The sequence below is a fragment of the Tiliqua scincoides genome, chromosome 3 (genome assembly GCF_035046505.1).
Source record: "Tiliqua scincoides isolate rTilSci1 chromosome 3, rTilSci1.hap2, whole genome shotgun sequence".
Lineage (NCBI taxonomy): Eukaryota > Metazoa > Chordata > Lepidosauria > Squamata > Scincidae > Tiliqua > Tiliqua scincoides.
In genome coordinates, this window is record NC_089823.1 from 199,554,901 (window position 1) to 199,572,486 (window position 17,586).

The 17,586-nt window shown below is 43.9% G+C and overlaps 1 protein-coding gene across 1 annotated transcript in view; it reads right to left on the reverse strand.

Annotated features, from left to right (window-relative positions):
• ANO7 (anoctamin 7) overlaps window positions 1-6,180 on the reverse strand; it is a 29,276-nt gene extending 23,096 nt beyond the window's left edge. The window contains exons 1-2 of the mRNA XM_066621499.1: window positions 5,695-6,180; window positions 768-837 (exon numbers count right to left, since the gene is read on the reverse strand). Of these exons, the coding sequence (XP_066477596.1) occupies window positions 768-837; window positions 5,695-6,180 (556 nt within the window). The remainder of the gene's footprint in view (window positions 1-767; window positions 838-5,694) is intronic.
• Window positions 6,181-17,586: the final 11,406 nt, after the last annotated feature.

Here is a 17,586-nt window from a genome sequence, read left to right on the forward strand (position 1 = left end):
GGGAATCCAGATACTGGAGAATGGCTGTGTCCATGGCTTGTCCTCCAGCTCGCTGTAATTGTTAGTAGTAAGCCACTGCCACCCTCAGGTCACTCTGCCATCCAGTGAGGGTGTGGAGTGCCCAGCTTTGGGGCTCGCAGTGGTAGTAGTGCACCCTGAGGGGCCTGCTCACCCAACCACTAGCAGCCAAAGCAGGTTCTTACTGACTCAGCAGGTTCTTATGAGAGGAGACTACAATGAAAGGAGATAACTGGAGGGGAAGGGGAAAGATAAAATAAACCAAACCGGAAATGGGGGTGAGGAGATGCAGCCACGCAAAGGCAACCGGATGAAGAAACAGCAAAAGGGGGGGGGGTAAAAATAGGTGAAGGGGTGTCATATAGTGGAGGGGGTGACACCTGTACCAGATGTCAAATGCCCTAGCTATGCCACTGATAGGAGAGAAGCTGGTGGTCAGTGGTCAGGATTAGAAATTTTTGTACACAGCCGAGCTTCCACTTCTTGTGTTCCTAGATCCTTCCCCCCCCCAATGAATTGTTGACAAAAAAGCCCCGGAAACTTATCATGCAAATAAGGCAAACCTGCAAGTTTACATGTGTCCTGATTCTGCAGAAGGCAAATGCCGAGAGGGCAGGGCAATGGAAAGGGATGGGAGGAAAGAGAATAGGTACTCTATCTCTTTATCAGTATCTTTTCAAAATAAAAGGCCTGCTTAATACAGAAATTCTAGCTCAGTGTGCACTTTTGGTGATGCACTGTTCCCTTACCTATCCTGGTATGCCCATCACTGAAGAAGTTTTTGATGCTCTTTACAACATGGCCTGATGATTTATCCATCTGAAATTGAATTGTTAAATAATGAATTAGAGAAAAAGGAGATGGGCTCAGACTTCTCACCTCAGGTGTACTGACTAATAGGTCCAGACCATGCATGAGGCTAACTGAGCTAGTCACCTCAACTGACAGACTTGCAGGGGTGCCCACCTCTGCCTGCCTGTCTGTCTGCTTGCATGAAGACACTCTAGCCCACCACTCTCCTCTCCTCCACACTTCTTCTGCTCCATTTGCCTCTTCCTTTTTGAATTCAGAATGTGGAAGAAGAAGTGGTGGCAGCTGGCACTAAGTAAGGGGGGATGGCACCTGGCATACCAGTTCAGGCACTAGAAGATCTTTGGCTCGCAAAAAGAGACAAGAGCTGAGTTGGTCAGCCTGCCTTATGGCCCAGAGTCTCCAGGAATCAGTATCAATCCTGGAGGTTTTAACTCCTTGGCTAAATGACAGTACATCATGTCAGGAAAAGAAATTTTCAGGAATAGCTTCTGTCAAGAGTTGTCAACCCTGTTTTCAACAAAATTTGAGCAGTGGTTACTACTCTATCTCCCAAGTAGTCTATCTCGCAATAGCCCCATTCAGGTTTTCGCTACGAATGTTCTCGATAATCTTTGTAGTTCCACTTACCAGACAGTCAGAAAAGAGAAGAAACACCTGCTACCAATGAGATATTTTTCAGGTCAAATCCCTGATGTTGCCATATCCAAATCTGTGCCTCTTCCCCTCCCAATATGAATAACTGAATTTGAATACCGTACAAGGTAGATATGCAGATGGTACAAATTCATCTGTTTTAGCACATCACCTGAACTTCAATCCTGTTGCAGCCAAGACCCACAGGCAGTGAGAGAATGGACCAGCTGTTTTATTGATTTTTATATTACACCACCATGCATGTATAAAGTGCCTTACAAAGAATGTGAGGCCAGGCTCCTGCCCTGAGGGGCATTAAAACCTAGACATCAGTACAAGTGAGATACATGCAGGAGAGAGAAGCACAATTTCCTGCAACCAGAGAAAAAGGGGTTTCTTGTTGGTGAAAGAATAGGCTCTTCTTACAGTAATACTTCTTAACAGTTGCAGAGTGCTTTCTGATCTACCAAAGCACTTCACATGTGTGATATCCTTACAACTCAGCAAGGCAGCATTTCTCAACATTCATCCCCTGCCGCACCACTTTGCATGGTCCACCTTTTGGAAGTACTGCCAGAAGTAACTGGCAATGATGTCATCACCAGCTACTTCTGGGCTGGGAAGCCAGACGTGATACAACAAACATGGATAAGAGGCTCAGGGTGGGCGGATGGCCAGGCTTTTTCAAGCGCACAAAAAGTGCACACAGGAGCTCTGCTCACTTAATCAAGCCTCCTACTATTGATGTTTCTTGCATCATGGTCTCACTGCCGAGTGGAGGTGCCACATGTGTGCCACCAAACACCACCTCACGTTCCAGTGGTTGAGAATCACTGCTGTAAGATAAGCAAGTATTGCACCCATATTGCAACTGGGGAGCTGAAGGTAAGAGGGGGTGGCTGCCACCTAGTGAGTTGGTGGCAGAGGCAAGATTCAAACCAGGAAAGTCCTTTTATTAATTATTTTCCAAAATAAAAACAAACAACAAATATAAACAAACACATAACAAACACAAACTCAATAAACAACACAGACACACAAAAAAACACAAAAACACCATTGGAGGGTGCAGGCAATCATATATCAATATATCCAATCAATACATATCGTCTAATCTTCTTCTTCTTCTAGCTTAGCCTCTTAATATCATTTATCTATCATATCATATCTTATGTAATATATCATGTATACAATATATTCATCTAAATGCCCTCTCTTATACATCTACAACTCCATTTTCAACCAAGCCTAAAATGGTCTCCATTGCTCTATCTGCGTCGGTTTACGGTGTTGATCCAAAGTCGCTGTAAGCCTATTCATTTCCACCACATTCGTTATTTTCTCTGTTAATTCATCTTTCGTTGGAATTTTAATAACTTGCCAGTATCTAGCATATAAAATCCTTACAGCAGTTAATATCATAATAACTAAATACACATCATTTTCTTTATAATATCTAAGATAATATTAAGCAAATAATATTTGCAACTGAAGGAAGACTTTCTTTTGTTTTTGAGGTGAATTTAAGCCATTTATGTTGACAGAGTAAATACTCCATCCTGCCTTAACCATCATGTTTCTTTTTACAGTTCACCTTCTCTTTTTGTTTTCTTCTTGTTGCTATCAGTGAGTGCCTCCTTGCCCCTCTAGTTTCTTGCTTCTCTGATTCCTCCATTGTCTCTGAATCATCTGATTTCTTTTCTTCCAGCTCCATTTCTACACTTCCTAGTTCTTTTCTTCTCAATTCCTCTTCTTCATTTTCTTCATTTCTCGTCTCACCTTTCATCACTGTACTCAAAAAATTTTGTTTTCATTGTTGAATTTATATTATATCTCTGTGACTGGAATTGAAAAAACATACCTTCCATCTATATGGTATTTGCTTTCCTCTTAAAAATTTCGCTAGCTCTTCATATTCTTTTCTCTTCTTTCTCACTCTCCATGGGACATGTCTCAGAATAAACCAGGAAAGTCCTGATGGGCAGTTCAGTCTCTTAGCCGCTAAGCTACACCAGCTCTCTAACCTGTTCTCCATTTACTCAAAAGTGAGGCAATAAAATGGATTCTTCCCAATCATTGCTCCTCTCAACCATCATAGTGCTGTGTAGAGGGACAACAGATTGATACTCCAAAAGATATGCCGGTCACTTTGATGACACAAGCCTGTCTAAGGAAATGAACACCAGAAGTAATCTGACAAAAAATTGTTGGATGCAGTTGTAGGATATTGTGAGGAGATAATTTAAGAGAGATAGTGAACATTTGTGTGGTAAACACACATTGAAAGTACAACGCACATGAAATAATGACCCCAGAGGTCAAAGCCCCTGAGAGAAATTTTATCAGGGGGTACAATGTTTCTTTTGGGTCCCCTTTAGGGTACAAAGTTTTTAGGGGTCTTTCCTTTCTCCATTGGATCATAATTTCATACAATCTACAAATTACGATATATAAAACTAGTAGGTTTACACAGAATGTGAATGCTAGTCTTCACACAATATATGCAAAAATTTTCTGAGATCTCAGGAAATTTCTGGCTCCTCTCCTTTGGCTCCCAGGCCTCCTTTTTGATCCCAGGCCCGGGTATGATGTATCCCCTGCACTCCTCTCTCATGGGTGAGATCAGAAAATGTAAGATCCCAGGAAAGTTTCAGGAGGGGAGGTCTTCTGTGTCCTGGGCCCCTTTTTGACCCTGGGGCCAATTTACCCCTTGCACTCCCCTCTCATGTGCTCTGCCAGAGTTAGATGTCATTGAGCACTGCCTCTATACCCAAGGTTTACCCTTAGTGGATGGTCGAATGAAGCTTGTACCAAGTTGAAGCAGATGGTGCTGCATTTGTGCCAGCAGAATAAGAACAATGAGTGAGCCCAGTCCTGAAAATAAGTTAGGCTTGCTCCCCCCCCCGCCTCGGTTTTGCCACATTGCAGGCTCTTTTATGTCAGAATGAGAGCTCACACAGCAGCTGGACTGCCATATTTTATTTCCTCAGCAGCAACAGTGATCAGGGTCTGTGGGCAAATAGAATCAGAATCTCCCCCTCCCCACATTTCCCCTTCATTGTTCTACCCCTTTTCCTTGCGCATGCCCAATCTTGTCTGATCTCGGAAGCTAAGCAGAGTCAGGCCTGGTTAGTACTTGGATGGGAGACCGCCTGGGAATACCATAGTCTTTCGAGACTGAAGGTTGCCAACCCTTTTCCTTCTAAGGAGTTTTGCATTCCTTCTAACCGCTTTCCTTTGGGCTCAGTTGCATATGACTGCTAGCGGTAGATTCTTCCTATAAAGCTTAAGAGTGAGTGAGCCCAGTTCACATTATTTTGTGATTCTTTGAGTATTTTTCAGTAAGTTACTGCACCTTTACCTGCGCCTCTATTTTCTGTTCACTGCTGAATTACATAGACATGCCATTGGCCAATACAGTGAATCACTGCATACAAAGGCTTTTCCCCCCATGTGCACATGTTACATGTGTTTCTAAAAATGCTGCTGGGTACCCCTTCCCCCATTCAAACCTTGCCTCTGCTCTGAACCCACTAGAACCTCTCAGTTGCAATATGGAGGTAATAATGCTTACTCACTTTATAGGGTTGCTTTGAGGACAATATGATGGTAAAACATGTGAAGCAGTTTGCACTCTCAGAAACATATTATTATTGCTACAAATTAGAATGCACTTGTTCTTTTCTTAGCCACATAATACATCAGAGTGTTCCTGTCATGTTGGAGTGGCAAAGTTGTCATAAGCACACTTCCTAAAGGCAGGGGTCCCCAAACCTTCACCCACCAGGGCCACATCACTCAGTCTTGCTCTTATGGTGTGCTTGAAAGGGTTGATTATAGAAAATAATATATACATTTTTTTTGTGACTAAGAATGTTCACAGCAGGGGGAAAATATTTGCAGCTGCAGGACTGCTTGTAATTTCTTGCTGTCAGCAGGTCCCTCAACAAGAACAACTGGCCCCAAAGCCTGCAAAAACCAGCAAAAGAAAGTAGGTGCATGGTGGTAGGCAGAACTTGGGAGGGGGGGAGGGAGAAGAAGGAATGGAGGAGCTACATGTAATTCCAATACCACTTGTCAAAATGCATTGGTGGACCTGATATGGTCAGGAGGCCATGGTTTGGGGACCCTGTCCTAGAGAATTTCTTATTGTGTTTGTATCCTTGGAAACTCGTCCCTTGTCAGCATTGAGAAAAAAACCCACTTTCAGAAGAGTGATTATTTGCATACCTGTGAGATCTCAACATTGTTGGTAGATATGCTTTCATAAGTGTTCTCCTTTGTCTTCTGCTTAGAGCCCACAGTTTCATAACCGGCATCCCTGATGCTCTGCTTAGTGCCTGAAATTAAATTCCCGCCAGTGATCTCCCTGACGATCTGCTGAGTGCGAGGTATTTGGTTCCTACCAGTGGTCTCCCTGATGTTCTGCTCAGGTCCCAGCTTTAGGTTCCCACCAGCAGCCTTATGGATGTTCTGCTCGGGTCCTGCCTTTAGATTTCCACCAGTGGCCTTACAGATGTTTGGCTCAGGTCCCGTCTTTAAATTTCCTCCAGCGGCCTTAGAGATCTTCTGCTCAGGTCCCATCTTCTGGTCCCCACCAGCAGCCTCATGGATGTCCTGCTTAGGTCCTGCATCTAGGCTCCCGTAAGCAGCCTCCTTCCAAGCCTGCTCACTGGTGATCAAACCGTCAACTTCTTTGCTCTCTCTCTCCTGCATCTTTGTTCTTCATACCACTGAGACAGAACTCTTCTGGGTTGTCTAGGAGGAATTCAGAAACAACTGAGTTCCCAGTATAGCACTGAAAAGTCCAAATGTGAGTGCTGCAAGAGAATTCTTCTATCTAACTAGTCCCTCAAGTGAACAAAGCCTAGCACTCTTTCTGGTCTTACTTCATTACTTCTGACAATTTACTCCATATCTAACCAGTTCCACTGCTTATGAAGAATATCCCTGTAAATACATACAGAGAAAACAAGGAGTAATCTGCAAAAGAGGTAGTCACTACTTGTGACTGAGGTCTGCTCTGCAAGGAAAGCAGGGAGGCACAGTTTCCTCAAATGACGTCTAAAACCAACTGTTAACCCCTACCCACTCACCTGTAGAGAACTTTTTTTGTATGAATGCAAATTTGGTCGAAAGAAAGAAGGAACTAACCTGAGGTAATCATTTGCAGAAGAATCAACAGTAACTACTGGAAGTACCAGAATGGCACACTGACACTTAACATTAGGCAAACTATTAAACCAAATATGAATTTGGCTTTCAAATATTGGGGGGGGGGGGTAGACGGACCCAGACAAAAGGATTTTTCACAGACTTTCACCTTTATTTTTCCTGGCAGACAAATCCTCAACACGAACACATCTAAAAGCACACCTTTTTGGAAATTCAAGGAGCAATGTATGGCAAACCTGTGGGTTTTGGTCATTGTGTTAGTAGGCACAATTTGCCGTTTCTTTTTCATTTTAATGGTGCATAAATTTAATGCGATGGGTAACTAATAATCATTTGACTGCACCAAAACACCCTTATGACCATGATTCTACCATGAATTGCAAAGCCAGACCTCTTGTGTAGAACATGGTAGCTTAATTTTGGAATGCTTAAGCAGGGACGCTAAAGCTGACTGAACGTAAATCCTGTCAGTGCTAGTTCCTCTATCACAGACACTCAGTGATGGGAGAAACTGTATTTCTGAAACTCTTTAACTCCTTATCCATTGCTGTTCCAAAGAAAACTATTTTCTCTTAAAATAGTCTGGGGAGGGCATGAACACAGTGCGGGCACAATCCTAAAACCCCTCAACCCACCCCATAATTCTCCTCCTTTTCGTACACATCCCAGGCCATTATGAAAAGAAACTATCCCAGGCCATGTCAGTAGCATTCCAGGGGTGGTAGATAGTTCTCCCCAGGTGCACACCATAAGGGGGTGCCAGCGTGCCTGTCCCATAGAATGCTGGGCAGAACTGGCCTCTCTGTGGTGGGGGTGGTCTTGAGGCAGAGCCCAGGTCTACCCACTGCTTTGAATTCCAGGTAGACCTGGCCTCTCCTGGGAGACCTCAAGGCAGAGGCCAGGTCTACCCATGGGTTCAAGCTGGGGGGGGGGAAGTCTGCCCTGGGTACCAGTGACACTAGGTATGCCACTGGGCCATGTTACACATTTAGGGTAACGCTCAACTTGGTCCTCACATCTATCAGAAGGTCTATTCTTTTCCCTGGTGCTTGCAATGACATTCTCCCTTTGCAAGGAACCTAAGTGTTTCAGATGGAAAATTTAAGTTTCTTTACAAAGAGGAATTATGTATCACAGAATTACAGAGCATGCAAGGACCAGAAGGCAAGTGTGACCAAATGTGGTATGACACACTGTCCAACCCCAGCTATTCGGTTTGTGAGTTTGTCAGTGTTGAATGTGGAGAAAGGTGCAACATCCCTGAGCTAGCCTGATGAGATGTAAGGATTTCCCCTCTTATGCTTTGGCACGCAGATCACTAGGCTTGGCTTATCCTTCCTTCCTCCTCCTTCCTGGAATCCCCTTTCCAGCTAGATACAGCACCCTCCTCCACAAGTATGCAGTTCCTGTATAATTTCCATTCTTTATAACTACGTATATGCCTTGAAGTGATTTTCTTAACAGAAGCCTCCAAAACCCTGCTGTGTAAACAGCAAAGCTAACAGTCAGCAAGTAGTAGAGATTATTCTCAAGGATGACCCAAGCTGAGTTGGCCCGAGGTCAGGGTCACCCCATCCAAGAAGTCAACTGCAGTGGTCACCTCAGGCAGCAGTTGGTGGGAGGCCCTGGATTGGAATAGGGAGGAAGGGACAGAAAGGAAGAGGAGTTGTGGATGGATGAAGAGTGCTGAATTAGAACATTGGAGAGTGTGAAGAGCAGAGAATGGCATATCTTGGGTACAGGGGGACAGCATTTGGCATGCCACCTCTGGCATCAAGAGGTCTTGGGCTGGCCCTGCCTGAGATAGAATGCATATTGAACTGCTCACAAGACCTAGTTCTCCATCATCAGAGAGACTTAAACAGTCTTTTTCTCTAGGAAACTCTAACCATGCTTGTCATCTCACCAACTGTGTGTGTGTGTGTGTGTGTGTGTGTGTGAGAGAGAGAGAGAGAGAGAGAGAGAGAGAGAGAGAGAGGTCTGTGCGACTTTTTGGTGAAAATACATAATAAAAAATAAAATAGCACATCCAGACACCCGTATTTCCCAGCAATTATCAAGTGTTTGTAAGTAATGTGCACACAAGCACACTGGATCAAAACCCACCATCAAGTGTGCTGCTGAACCCTGTGTTGATCCCACCCAAGACAAACATGTTAGCAGCTAGCAGTATTAAACAACAGCAATCTCTGCCAAGAAATAGCATCTGCAGCTCACAACCAAACTTCCAACCAGGCATTTCTTCTTGGAGGTACATTTTATTTTGTAGATTGGCACTAGAACTGCTGGGGAGGCTGTCTTCCTGAAATGACCTAATGCCAATCCAGTCTTGCAAGTGCTCTACAGAGGCAAAATCTTGCCAGACAACTCCTTCAGAAACAGAAAAGAGTGTTCTAAGGCGCTTTAACATTATATCCACATTCACACCGCTTGATGTTTCAAGCTCTTTTATACCTTGGCTTTGAAATTCAAATTGAGAGCCAGAATTAGCAACCACAGAAATGAAAATAGATTTGAGCCATGAGACAGCTCCCTGAGCTTGCAATTGGCAGCACAACTGGGGCTGGAGAAAGTTGAGCAAACAAGACAGACTTGTCTCACCAGAAAGCAGCCAGGAAAATAAAGTACTGTATAATTAGACTTGTCGTTCTCACCAGGCCCCCATTACGCCACTAATGCTAATTTCTCTGTTCACTGCAAGGGGAAAGTGGACGCAAAATGTTAGTCTCTGAGAAAGATGTCGCAATATTAGAAGGGGCAAGAGGAAAGGCCAAGCCCCAGGAAGTCTTTAGTATATTCGGACAATGAATGAAAGTACAGAAATATTCAGAAATGTACGTTTGCTACAGATTGAAATTGAAAGCTGGTTTTGGGATCACAGTGGATTCCAATCAAAGCCAAAGCCATTTTTAAACCAAATGGCAGAACTTCCTAAATGGCTTTTAAATTCTAAACCAGTCTTCCTCACTGTGGATTGCAGTTCCAGCGTTTACACCCTGACAACTGACCTGATTGAACTGAAGACAGAAGGTTGTACTTCCTCCCACTAACTCTGGAGCATCGTGTAAGTGGAAGCAGCTGGAGACAGAAAGCATATCCACAGTGCAGACTTCACCTCATTTAACAGTCATCCTTCTGCCCAGTAAAGCCTGGGATTTATAGTACTAATTCTGGAAACTATAGTACTGTCCAAGAAAGCCTGAGAATTAGAGGGAAATCTTCCTAATGATTTCCTGATGTCTCTGGAGGGATTTTCCCACCAACATGGCTGGCAGGCCTACCAAAGTCTTGGTCCCTTTTTGGAATGAGGAAGTTACCCCATCAGGCAATCCAATGATGAATCTGACTGCACACAGACTAGACTCCTGTATTAGCACTTACCCTGCAGCATTGATGATGGCAAAGAAAGTGTACTTTTCCACTACCATTGCATCCATACAGACTTTTTCCAAGTGATAAGGGGCAGTACTATAATCTGGCCTAGGAGCTCAGTTCACTTAAATCTCCGTAGCCTACTGTGATCAGTGTGTGATACATTTTGCAAAGAGACATTGCTGACACTCGTTCCAATACAAGACTCCATTTGTGACAGCAGGGTCAAATGCAGCCTCTGTGCCATCTGGTTGTGCTGTTATGGGTTGGATACGCTTTGACTTGTTCTGCCTGAGGATATGGATAGGCTGGAGGATTGAGGCCTCCTATGTAGACTCTTGACAATTGCCTTTTCTATTTAATTAAAGCTGTCAGAGCTGGCTTAAGTGCTTGGGGTTTGAAGGTGGCTAATACCTCTCCTAAAGAGAGTACATAAGCAAAGAAAAGCCCTGCTGGATTAGGCCAAGGGCCCATCTAATGCAGACCCTTGTTGGCCCACTGCCACCGAATCTGGAGGAAACACATAGCTATTGTGACTAGTAGCCATTGATAGATCTTTCCTCCCTGAATTTGTCCAATCTCCTTTTAAACCATCCAAGCTAGTGACCATCCTGACATCTTGGGGCAGCAAACTCCATAGTCCAATACACACTAGGTGAAGAAGCACCTCCTTTTGTCCATCCTGCCAATCAGTTTCACTTGATGACTCTTGGTTCATGGATTGTGGAAGACAGAGAAATCTCTTTCTCTCTCCCTGCACACCATGCATAAATCTCAATCATGTCTTCCTTTAATTGCCTTTTCTCCAGGCTAAGAAGTCTCAAGTATTGTAGCCTTTCCTTTTAAGAAGATGCTCCTCCAACCCTCTAATCCAGTGTTTCTCAAACTGTGGGTCGGGACCCACTAGGTGGGTCACAAGTCAATTTCAGGTGGATCCCCATTCATTTCAATATTTTATTTTTAGTATATTAGACTTGATGCTCCTGTGGTATGTTACTGCATTTGGGAAAATGTTGCACATCTGTACTTTTAACAGGCTACTCTGTATGTACTTTTAACAATAAAAGTAAATGGAACTTAGTCCTGGGTAGGATTGCAGCCTACAATTCCTAAAAATTTTCCTGCTTGATGATGTCACTTCTGGTCATAACATCACTTCCGGTGGGTCCTGACAGCTTCTCATTCTAAAAAAGTGGGTCCCGGTGCTAAATGTGTGAGAACCACTGCTCTAATCATTTTTGTTGTCCTCTTTTGCACCTTTCCCAGATCTGCAATTTCCTTCTTGAGGTGGGCAAGCAGAAGGGAGCACTGTGTTTCAAATGTGACAGTATCATAGACTTGTATATGGGTACTACAATAGTTTCAGTCTTATACTCTCTATTTTCTCCTAGCTTGGAAAGCACAACACTCCCTGCTATAAAGGCAGCAGTGCCTCTGCTCTTTACAGCTATCTTTAACTCAGATTCAGTTGGCAACTACTCATGACAAAGCCTTCTCAGTGATAGCACTGCTACTGTGCTACTCTACCCTGCTGAAATCCTTCAAGCCCCTCTATACATTTGGGTGGGCTTAGAAAATGTTCTCCAAATAAATTCTGCCAGACTTTTTATGACTCATTTTAAATCTATATGCTAGCCCATTAATTGATCTTTATGCTGTAGACTCAGTGGCATAGCTAGCCACCCTGCAACCTGGGGCAAAATTAAAAATGATGGTCCCCCATATCACTTCCAGGTGTGACAATACACCTGCAGTTTTTTTAAAAATGAAAAATAAAAAATCTGCCCACTTCCTACCACCCCAGCCCTCTCCAGCTTGCCCCCCCAAGTCCCCCAGTCCCCCCAAGAACCCAGAGCAAGGGGTGCAAGCAACTACGCCATTGTGTAGACAATTCAAAATCTCAGGAACAAAGTACAGTACCTAATTTCTGGTATTTTAATTGTTCTTTTTATTTTATTGCTGGCTGCATTATTACTTTTAACTTGCTTGCTCTCTTTGGAATTTTCAATTATAAATGTCAATAAGAACAAATAGAACATTTGTAGCGTGGATAGGGCTAGGGCTGTGATCCTTTCTCCCTCTCCCCCCCCCCAAAAAAAATTTAAAGGGGGATTTTTATAGCAAATAAATAATTATAAATAATTAAATTAAAATAAAATAAAATAAATAATTAAATAAGGGGGAGCCAGTCCTGTTCCACCAAGTGAATCGACTCTGAAGTAAGTCCCATAATGGTCAATGGGGCTTACTCTGAGGAAAGTGTGGGTAGGATTGCAGCCTGTGAGCTCAAGCCTATGCATGTCTACTCAGAAGTAAGTAGTAGTGATCCCATAGTGATCAATGGAGCTTACTCTGTAGTCTGCCTGCAATAACCCCCCCCCCAAAAAGAGTGAGATTTCCAGCCCTCCCCAGTGCCGAGTTTAAAGTTCTTCTATTTCAGGCACATCAAGATAAAGAGCCTCCTAGCTTCATAAGTGCAAAAGGAGAAAACATTCCCCTTACCAGTTCAAGCCTCTTTTTTGTCCTTTTTAGTGGGGGGGGGGCTGCCTTCTGGAGCATTTGTTGCACTCCAGTTCCATCGGATCAGGACCCTTCTGGTGTCCTCACATTCCCCTTTGCCTGGCCTGACCAGCAGCCAAGGAATTTTAAGGCTACAATTCCATACATTGTATAGGGCAGTGGGCTTTTTGTGACAATTCTGTGGCTTCCCTGGTTGGTTTCCATGGCTCTCCAGGGAGCCACGGCTCACAGTTTGGGAACCACTGCTTTATGCTATAGAAGTGGTTGCTTATAAGTACCTGATTATGGGAATGAGGTTATTGAATCCACACTCTCCTTCTCTCTGTGGAGTAGCTGTAAGATGGTAGCTCCATTTCACAGATTCTTGCAAGATTCCAAGGCAATACAGAGGATACTAACAGGTACTGTGGTGTTATATTCCTTTCCTCCTTTCAACCTCTTCTTCCCTCAAAGCTCTAAGACAGCAAGGTGCTGCTGCTGCTAAATGTGTCCATTCCAGCGCTGTTCACCATCAGCTCCCATAGGTTCCTGCTTTGGCAAATACTTGGGTGTATGCATAAGGTGGAGGAATCTGAAACTTGCAGGCAGCTTCCCAGGACCCTGCCTTTATTTGATATCAAGGTGTGGATTTGCAGATCCGTGAATCAGCATCAGCAGTTACATTTTATCAATGCTTTCCTTAAAGGTAAGTGTAGGAGAAGAGCAGAGCTAATCCAAGACTTCCTGGTGCCAAACGCTGCTACTCCTCCTGACCTGGTGATGTACCACCCTTTTCCTGTCATGCTTTCCAACACTCCCATCATTCTCCTCTTGCTTCTCTCCTTTCCTCCACACTTTTTTGCTTTGTTCCCCTTTTTTTCCTCCTAACCCAAGGAGTGGAAGAGGAGGGATAGCAGTGGAGATGAACAGGCAGACAAAGATGGGCAACTCTGACTAGTCTGCTGTCTGAGGCACCTGCCTCAGTCAGCTTCATGGGTGGCCTGGTCCTAGAGAGAAGAACCATTCTATTATCCAAAGCATTTTCCTGGTTTAACCTATGTGAAGAAGGAACTATTTAAGCCGTGGTGTAGCTAAGGCATCTGGCATCCCGGGCGCAAAAAGGGGATGGGATCAGTGGTGCTGGCATATGCCAAATCCTACTCCACCTACGAGGCATGAAAGCCCAACATAGGGCAACATGGATTTTGCTGTCACAGATCCAAGTAGCCCCCCATTGTGCAGGCTGGGGTTTTACCTGGCGTAAGGGAATAAATGTCTCCTTCCCTTGATGGAACCTCCATCCTGTTCCTAGCCAGTGTAGGATACGGTGTGGTCTACTCAGCCCTGCTGTGCCAGCACTGGTTGGTTTGTTAGCCTCCTAACAAAGGAAAGGATCCAGACCTCAGACTCGCTCCCCCCCCAAGCCCCTAGCATTCCACCAATCAGAAAACCAAGAAAAATGTTTAGAACTGCGTACAATATGTGTTGCTGCAGAAGTTGTACTGCTTTGTGAGAAGCTTTGAATACTGACAGGTATCAGAAGGAAAGCAAGAGACCATGTAGAAAGGAAGTTGCTGGAGCTATTAGATTTGGGGCAAAAGTGATTTATAAACTGCAGAGGATCTCAAGCAGAGTGTTATGGGCACTTTTCCAAGGTCCATTCTTAGGTCTCTTCTGCAAGAACTGCAGTAACAGCATATTTGGAGATAACCTTATTGCCACAAGCATAAGCAGCTTTCTTTGATGTGCTTCCAAACACCATTTTCTAGGGAAACACAAGGCTGCAGTCCTAAGCAAATTTAGAAGCTCTGCTGATCTAAATGGGTCTAACTTCTGGGTAAATGAGTTCCAAGGATAAGGACATGTCGGTTCTATAACTCACATATCTCTCATTACTGTCACATTGAAGGATCTCAACATTAATATCTTTATCTCACCGACATCATGTCTGCTTGAGATTCATACAGACCATTGTAAAGATGGGAACAGTGGAACAAAAAAACAACAACTAGGAATGTCAGCCAGCAGGCTAGCCAGAGCACCCTTAAGCCTAATTGCTATATTTAAACTCATTATTTGGAATTCCAGACTGTACCTTAATGACCCAGAAAGCCATCTGCTCACACTGAGTTGTCAGAACCTCACTTTCTGCTCCTAACCTGAGCATTCCGATGCCATCATCTATGAGATCATAATTGGAATGATGGAAAGACTGGCATTAGGGGAACGAATCATTATTAAAACCAGCAGAGCAAGTCCAGAGGTCACATCCTGCAGATAGAGAAACTTTAAACAGGTGGGTTGGGTCCTATTGGAAAGTGTCACCAGTGTAACAGAAACAGCTAGAAAGATACTACAAGCCTCTGAAGCCAAGAATGCTTTCCCTTTACAATCGAGGAAAATAGGCACACAGGCAAGAAGGGGTTGAGAAAGCTGAGGAAATTCATTTTGTAGGGTACGCCTTCCTCAAGCCTACTAGAGACAGGAAATAGTTGACCCACGTTTTGAGTTAGGATTTGTTTCTTAATCTCTGACCTAAACTTACATTTCTGACGTTTAAATCAATTTCTTAGTCTTTTCGTCAGTGGATGGTGTTCACAACTGAGCCTCGTTTTTATTTCCAAGGTATTTTTGTGTGTTTGAAAGTTGCCATGGACTAACCCCTTCCCCTCCTTTCCCCTCTTATCTAAATACTGCCAGTTCTAAATACAAGAGAAGTGCACACCACTACAGAAGTGCAAGAAAGGTTATGAGGCTGCAAAAAGAATGCATGCACACTTGCATAGTTCTCAGCCAAGAATTCAGACACTTGTCCACGTTGACATTATAAAATAATTCTAAGTTCAACTAGGTAGTGTCCCATAAGTACGAAGTTGTCAGCACAGCACAGCACAAAGACCCCAATAATGACTCTGTTCAGCTTGACTTGTTTCTCTGAAGTCAGCACTAGCACTCACCAGAGCAGATTCCACAAAACTCCTTACCGGCAGCTAGGTGGTGCTCTGCCATTTCTTAGCTGATGCAATTTTACTCCTGTCTTGTCATACTGCACTTAATGTTGTCGGGAGGGGGGGGGGGTCCTTTGGCTGACAATTCACAATTTGTTTCTATATTGTAGGCCACTGTATTTCCAAAGTATCAAATGTCCCATGGTTCCTTTGTCAAAGCTCTGTCTCCCAATGCAGCCCACATAAATTCTGTTGTAATCCACACATGCAGATATAGACTTGATGCTACCATGGTATGTGACTGCATTTGGAAAAATGTTACAGGCTTGTACTTTACTTTAAGCTACTAAGTCTATTCTTTTAACAATGATATTAAATGGGACTTACTCCTGGTAAGTGTGGGTAGGATTACAGCCTAGGATTGTTATTGATCATTCCACCATTGCAGGATGAGCAAAATTTAAGCTCTTGGTGTAATGAGAATTAAATTATGTTTATGTTCAAATGTGTAGCTGCAGATTGCAGAAAGTAATTTTTGAAAATAATAATTGCATGGAGAGGGATGATCATCTGGCTAAATACAGGTAGGTGGTGATGGTGGAGAGTTCAAGGTAATGGTGGGTGGGGCATTATCCACCCCACCTATAACAAGTTGGGAAAATTACTGTCATGGTTAAATCTTGAGTAGGGTGGTTCACTCCACAGTTAACGTAATAACATACAAGCAAAAGGTGAATTGCACATACTGATGGTAAAAGGCTTGCTCTGCTGTGTTCTACAGTTCTAACTCTGTGTGACACACATGTCATGGCAACTTTAAACTGCTAGACAACATCCTACAAGAATGCAGGTTAGCAGATCAGATGACCAGAAAGATAAACAAAGACATATGGAACATAGCCATGCTTGTACAATGAGAACCAGGATGTGATTAATTATCCTTTCCAGCACAAATATTGACAGATGCATGGGATAGCTCCAGTCTAACCCTGTGAATGAGAATTGGAGTAGAAACTGACTGAAGCTGCCCAACTAGGCAATTCAGCCTTGTTTACATTTAGCTGCCTCTGTGCTTCTTAGGCAGATGCTGACCAAACGCCTCCCTTTCCTCAGCCAAGGAGAAAGAACAGACTGCTCTACTGTGCATTTAACATACTCAAGTTTCCTTCACCCCAAACCATTTTTGGTGGCTTTATGTCAATGCCTAACACACTTCTGCTGCTGTTCAGAGTTTACTACTAGGTGTCATTGACCCACTGGCGTTGCTAGGGGGGTGACGCGCCCTGGGGGGAGGGCGCAGTAAAATCGCGGCATTAGGAGCTAGTCCGTCATGCCATACACTGTTTGATGCAGAATGACCAGTGGAGTGCAATGCAAAAAACAGAGTTGAAATAGCTCCTTTCCTTCAAAAGCTATGGCCAAAAAACCAGAAAGAAAAAAAATGCATAGATCCCTATGGAAAGTGAAAGTGAGCTGTATCGCACATTTACTCGTGAGTAGGCACACTTGCCTTAGTGCCTCGGAAAGGGCAGTCTGAGGGGAATCCAATGACACCAGAATGGTCCCGATCCAATGAATGCAGCCCCAAAAAACACAAAAGAGAGGAGGAGGTCCCTGCCTCCCTCCCAGTTGCATCTATTGAACCGGAAATGAAGCCACGTGGCCGTGTTTACTCATGAGTAGGCACACTTGCCATAGTCCATTGGAAAGGGCAGGCTGAGCGGACTCCAAGGACATCAGAATGGTCCTTATCCAAAGAATGCAGCCCCCTAAAACACAAAAGGGAGAAGGAGGTCCCTGTCTCCCTTCCAGCTGCAGTCTAATGAGCCCTATGGAAAGCAAAGCAGCCTCACTGTTGCGTTACTGTCGCGTTACTTGTGAGTAGGCAGATGTGCCTTGGCTGCTGGTCAGACCAGGCAAAGGGGAATGTGAGGACACCAGAAGGGTCCTGATCCGATGGAACTGGAGTGCAACAAATGCTCCAGAAGGCAGCCCCCCCCCTAAAAAAGACAAAAAAAGAAGCTTGAACCAGTAAGGGGAATGTTTTCTATTTTGCACTTGTGAAGCCAGGAGGGTCTTTATCTTGATGTGCCTGAAATAGAAGAACTTTAAACTCAGCACTGGGGAG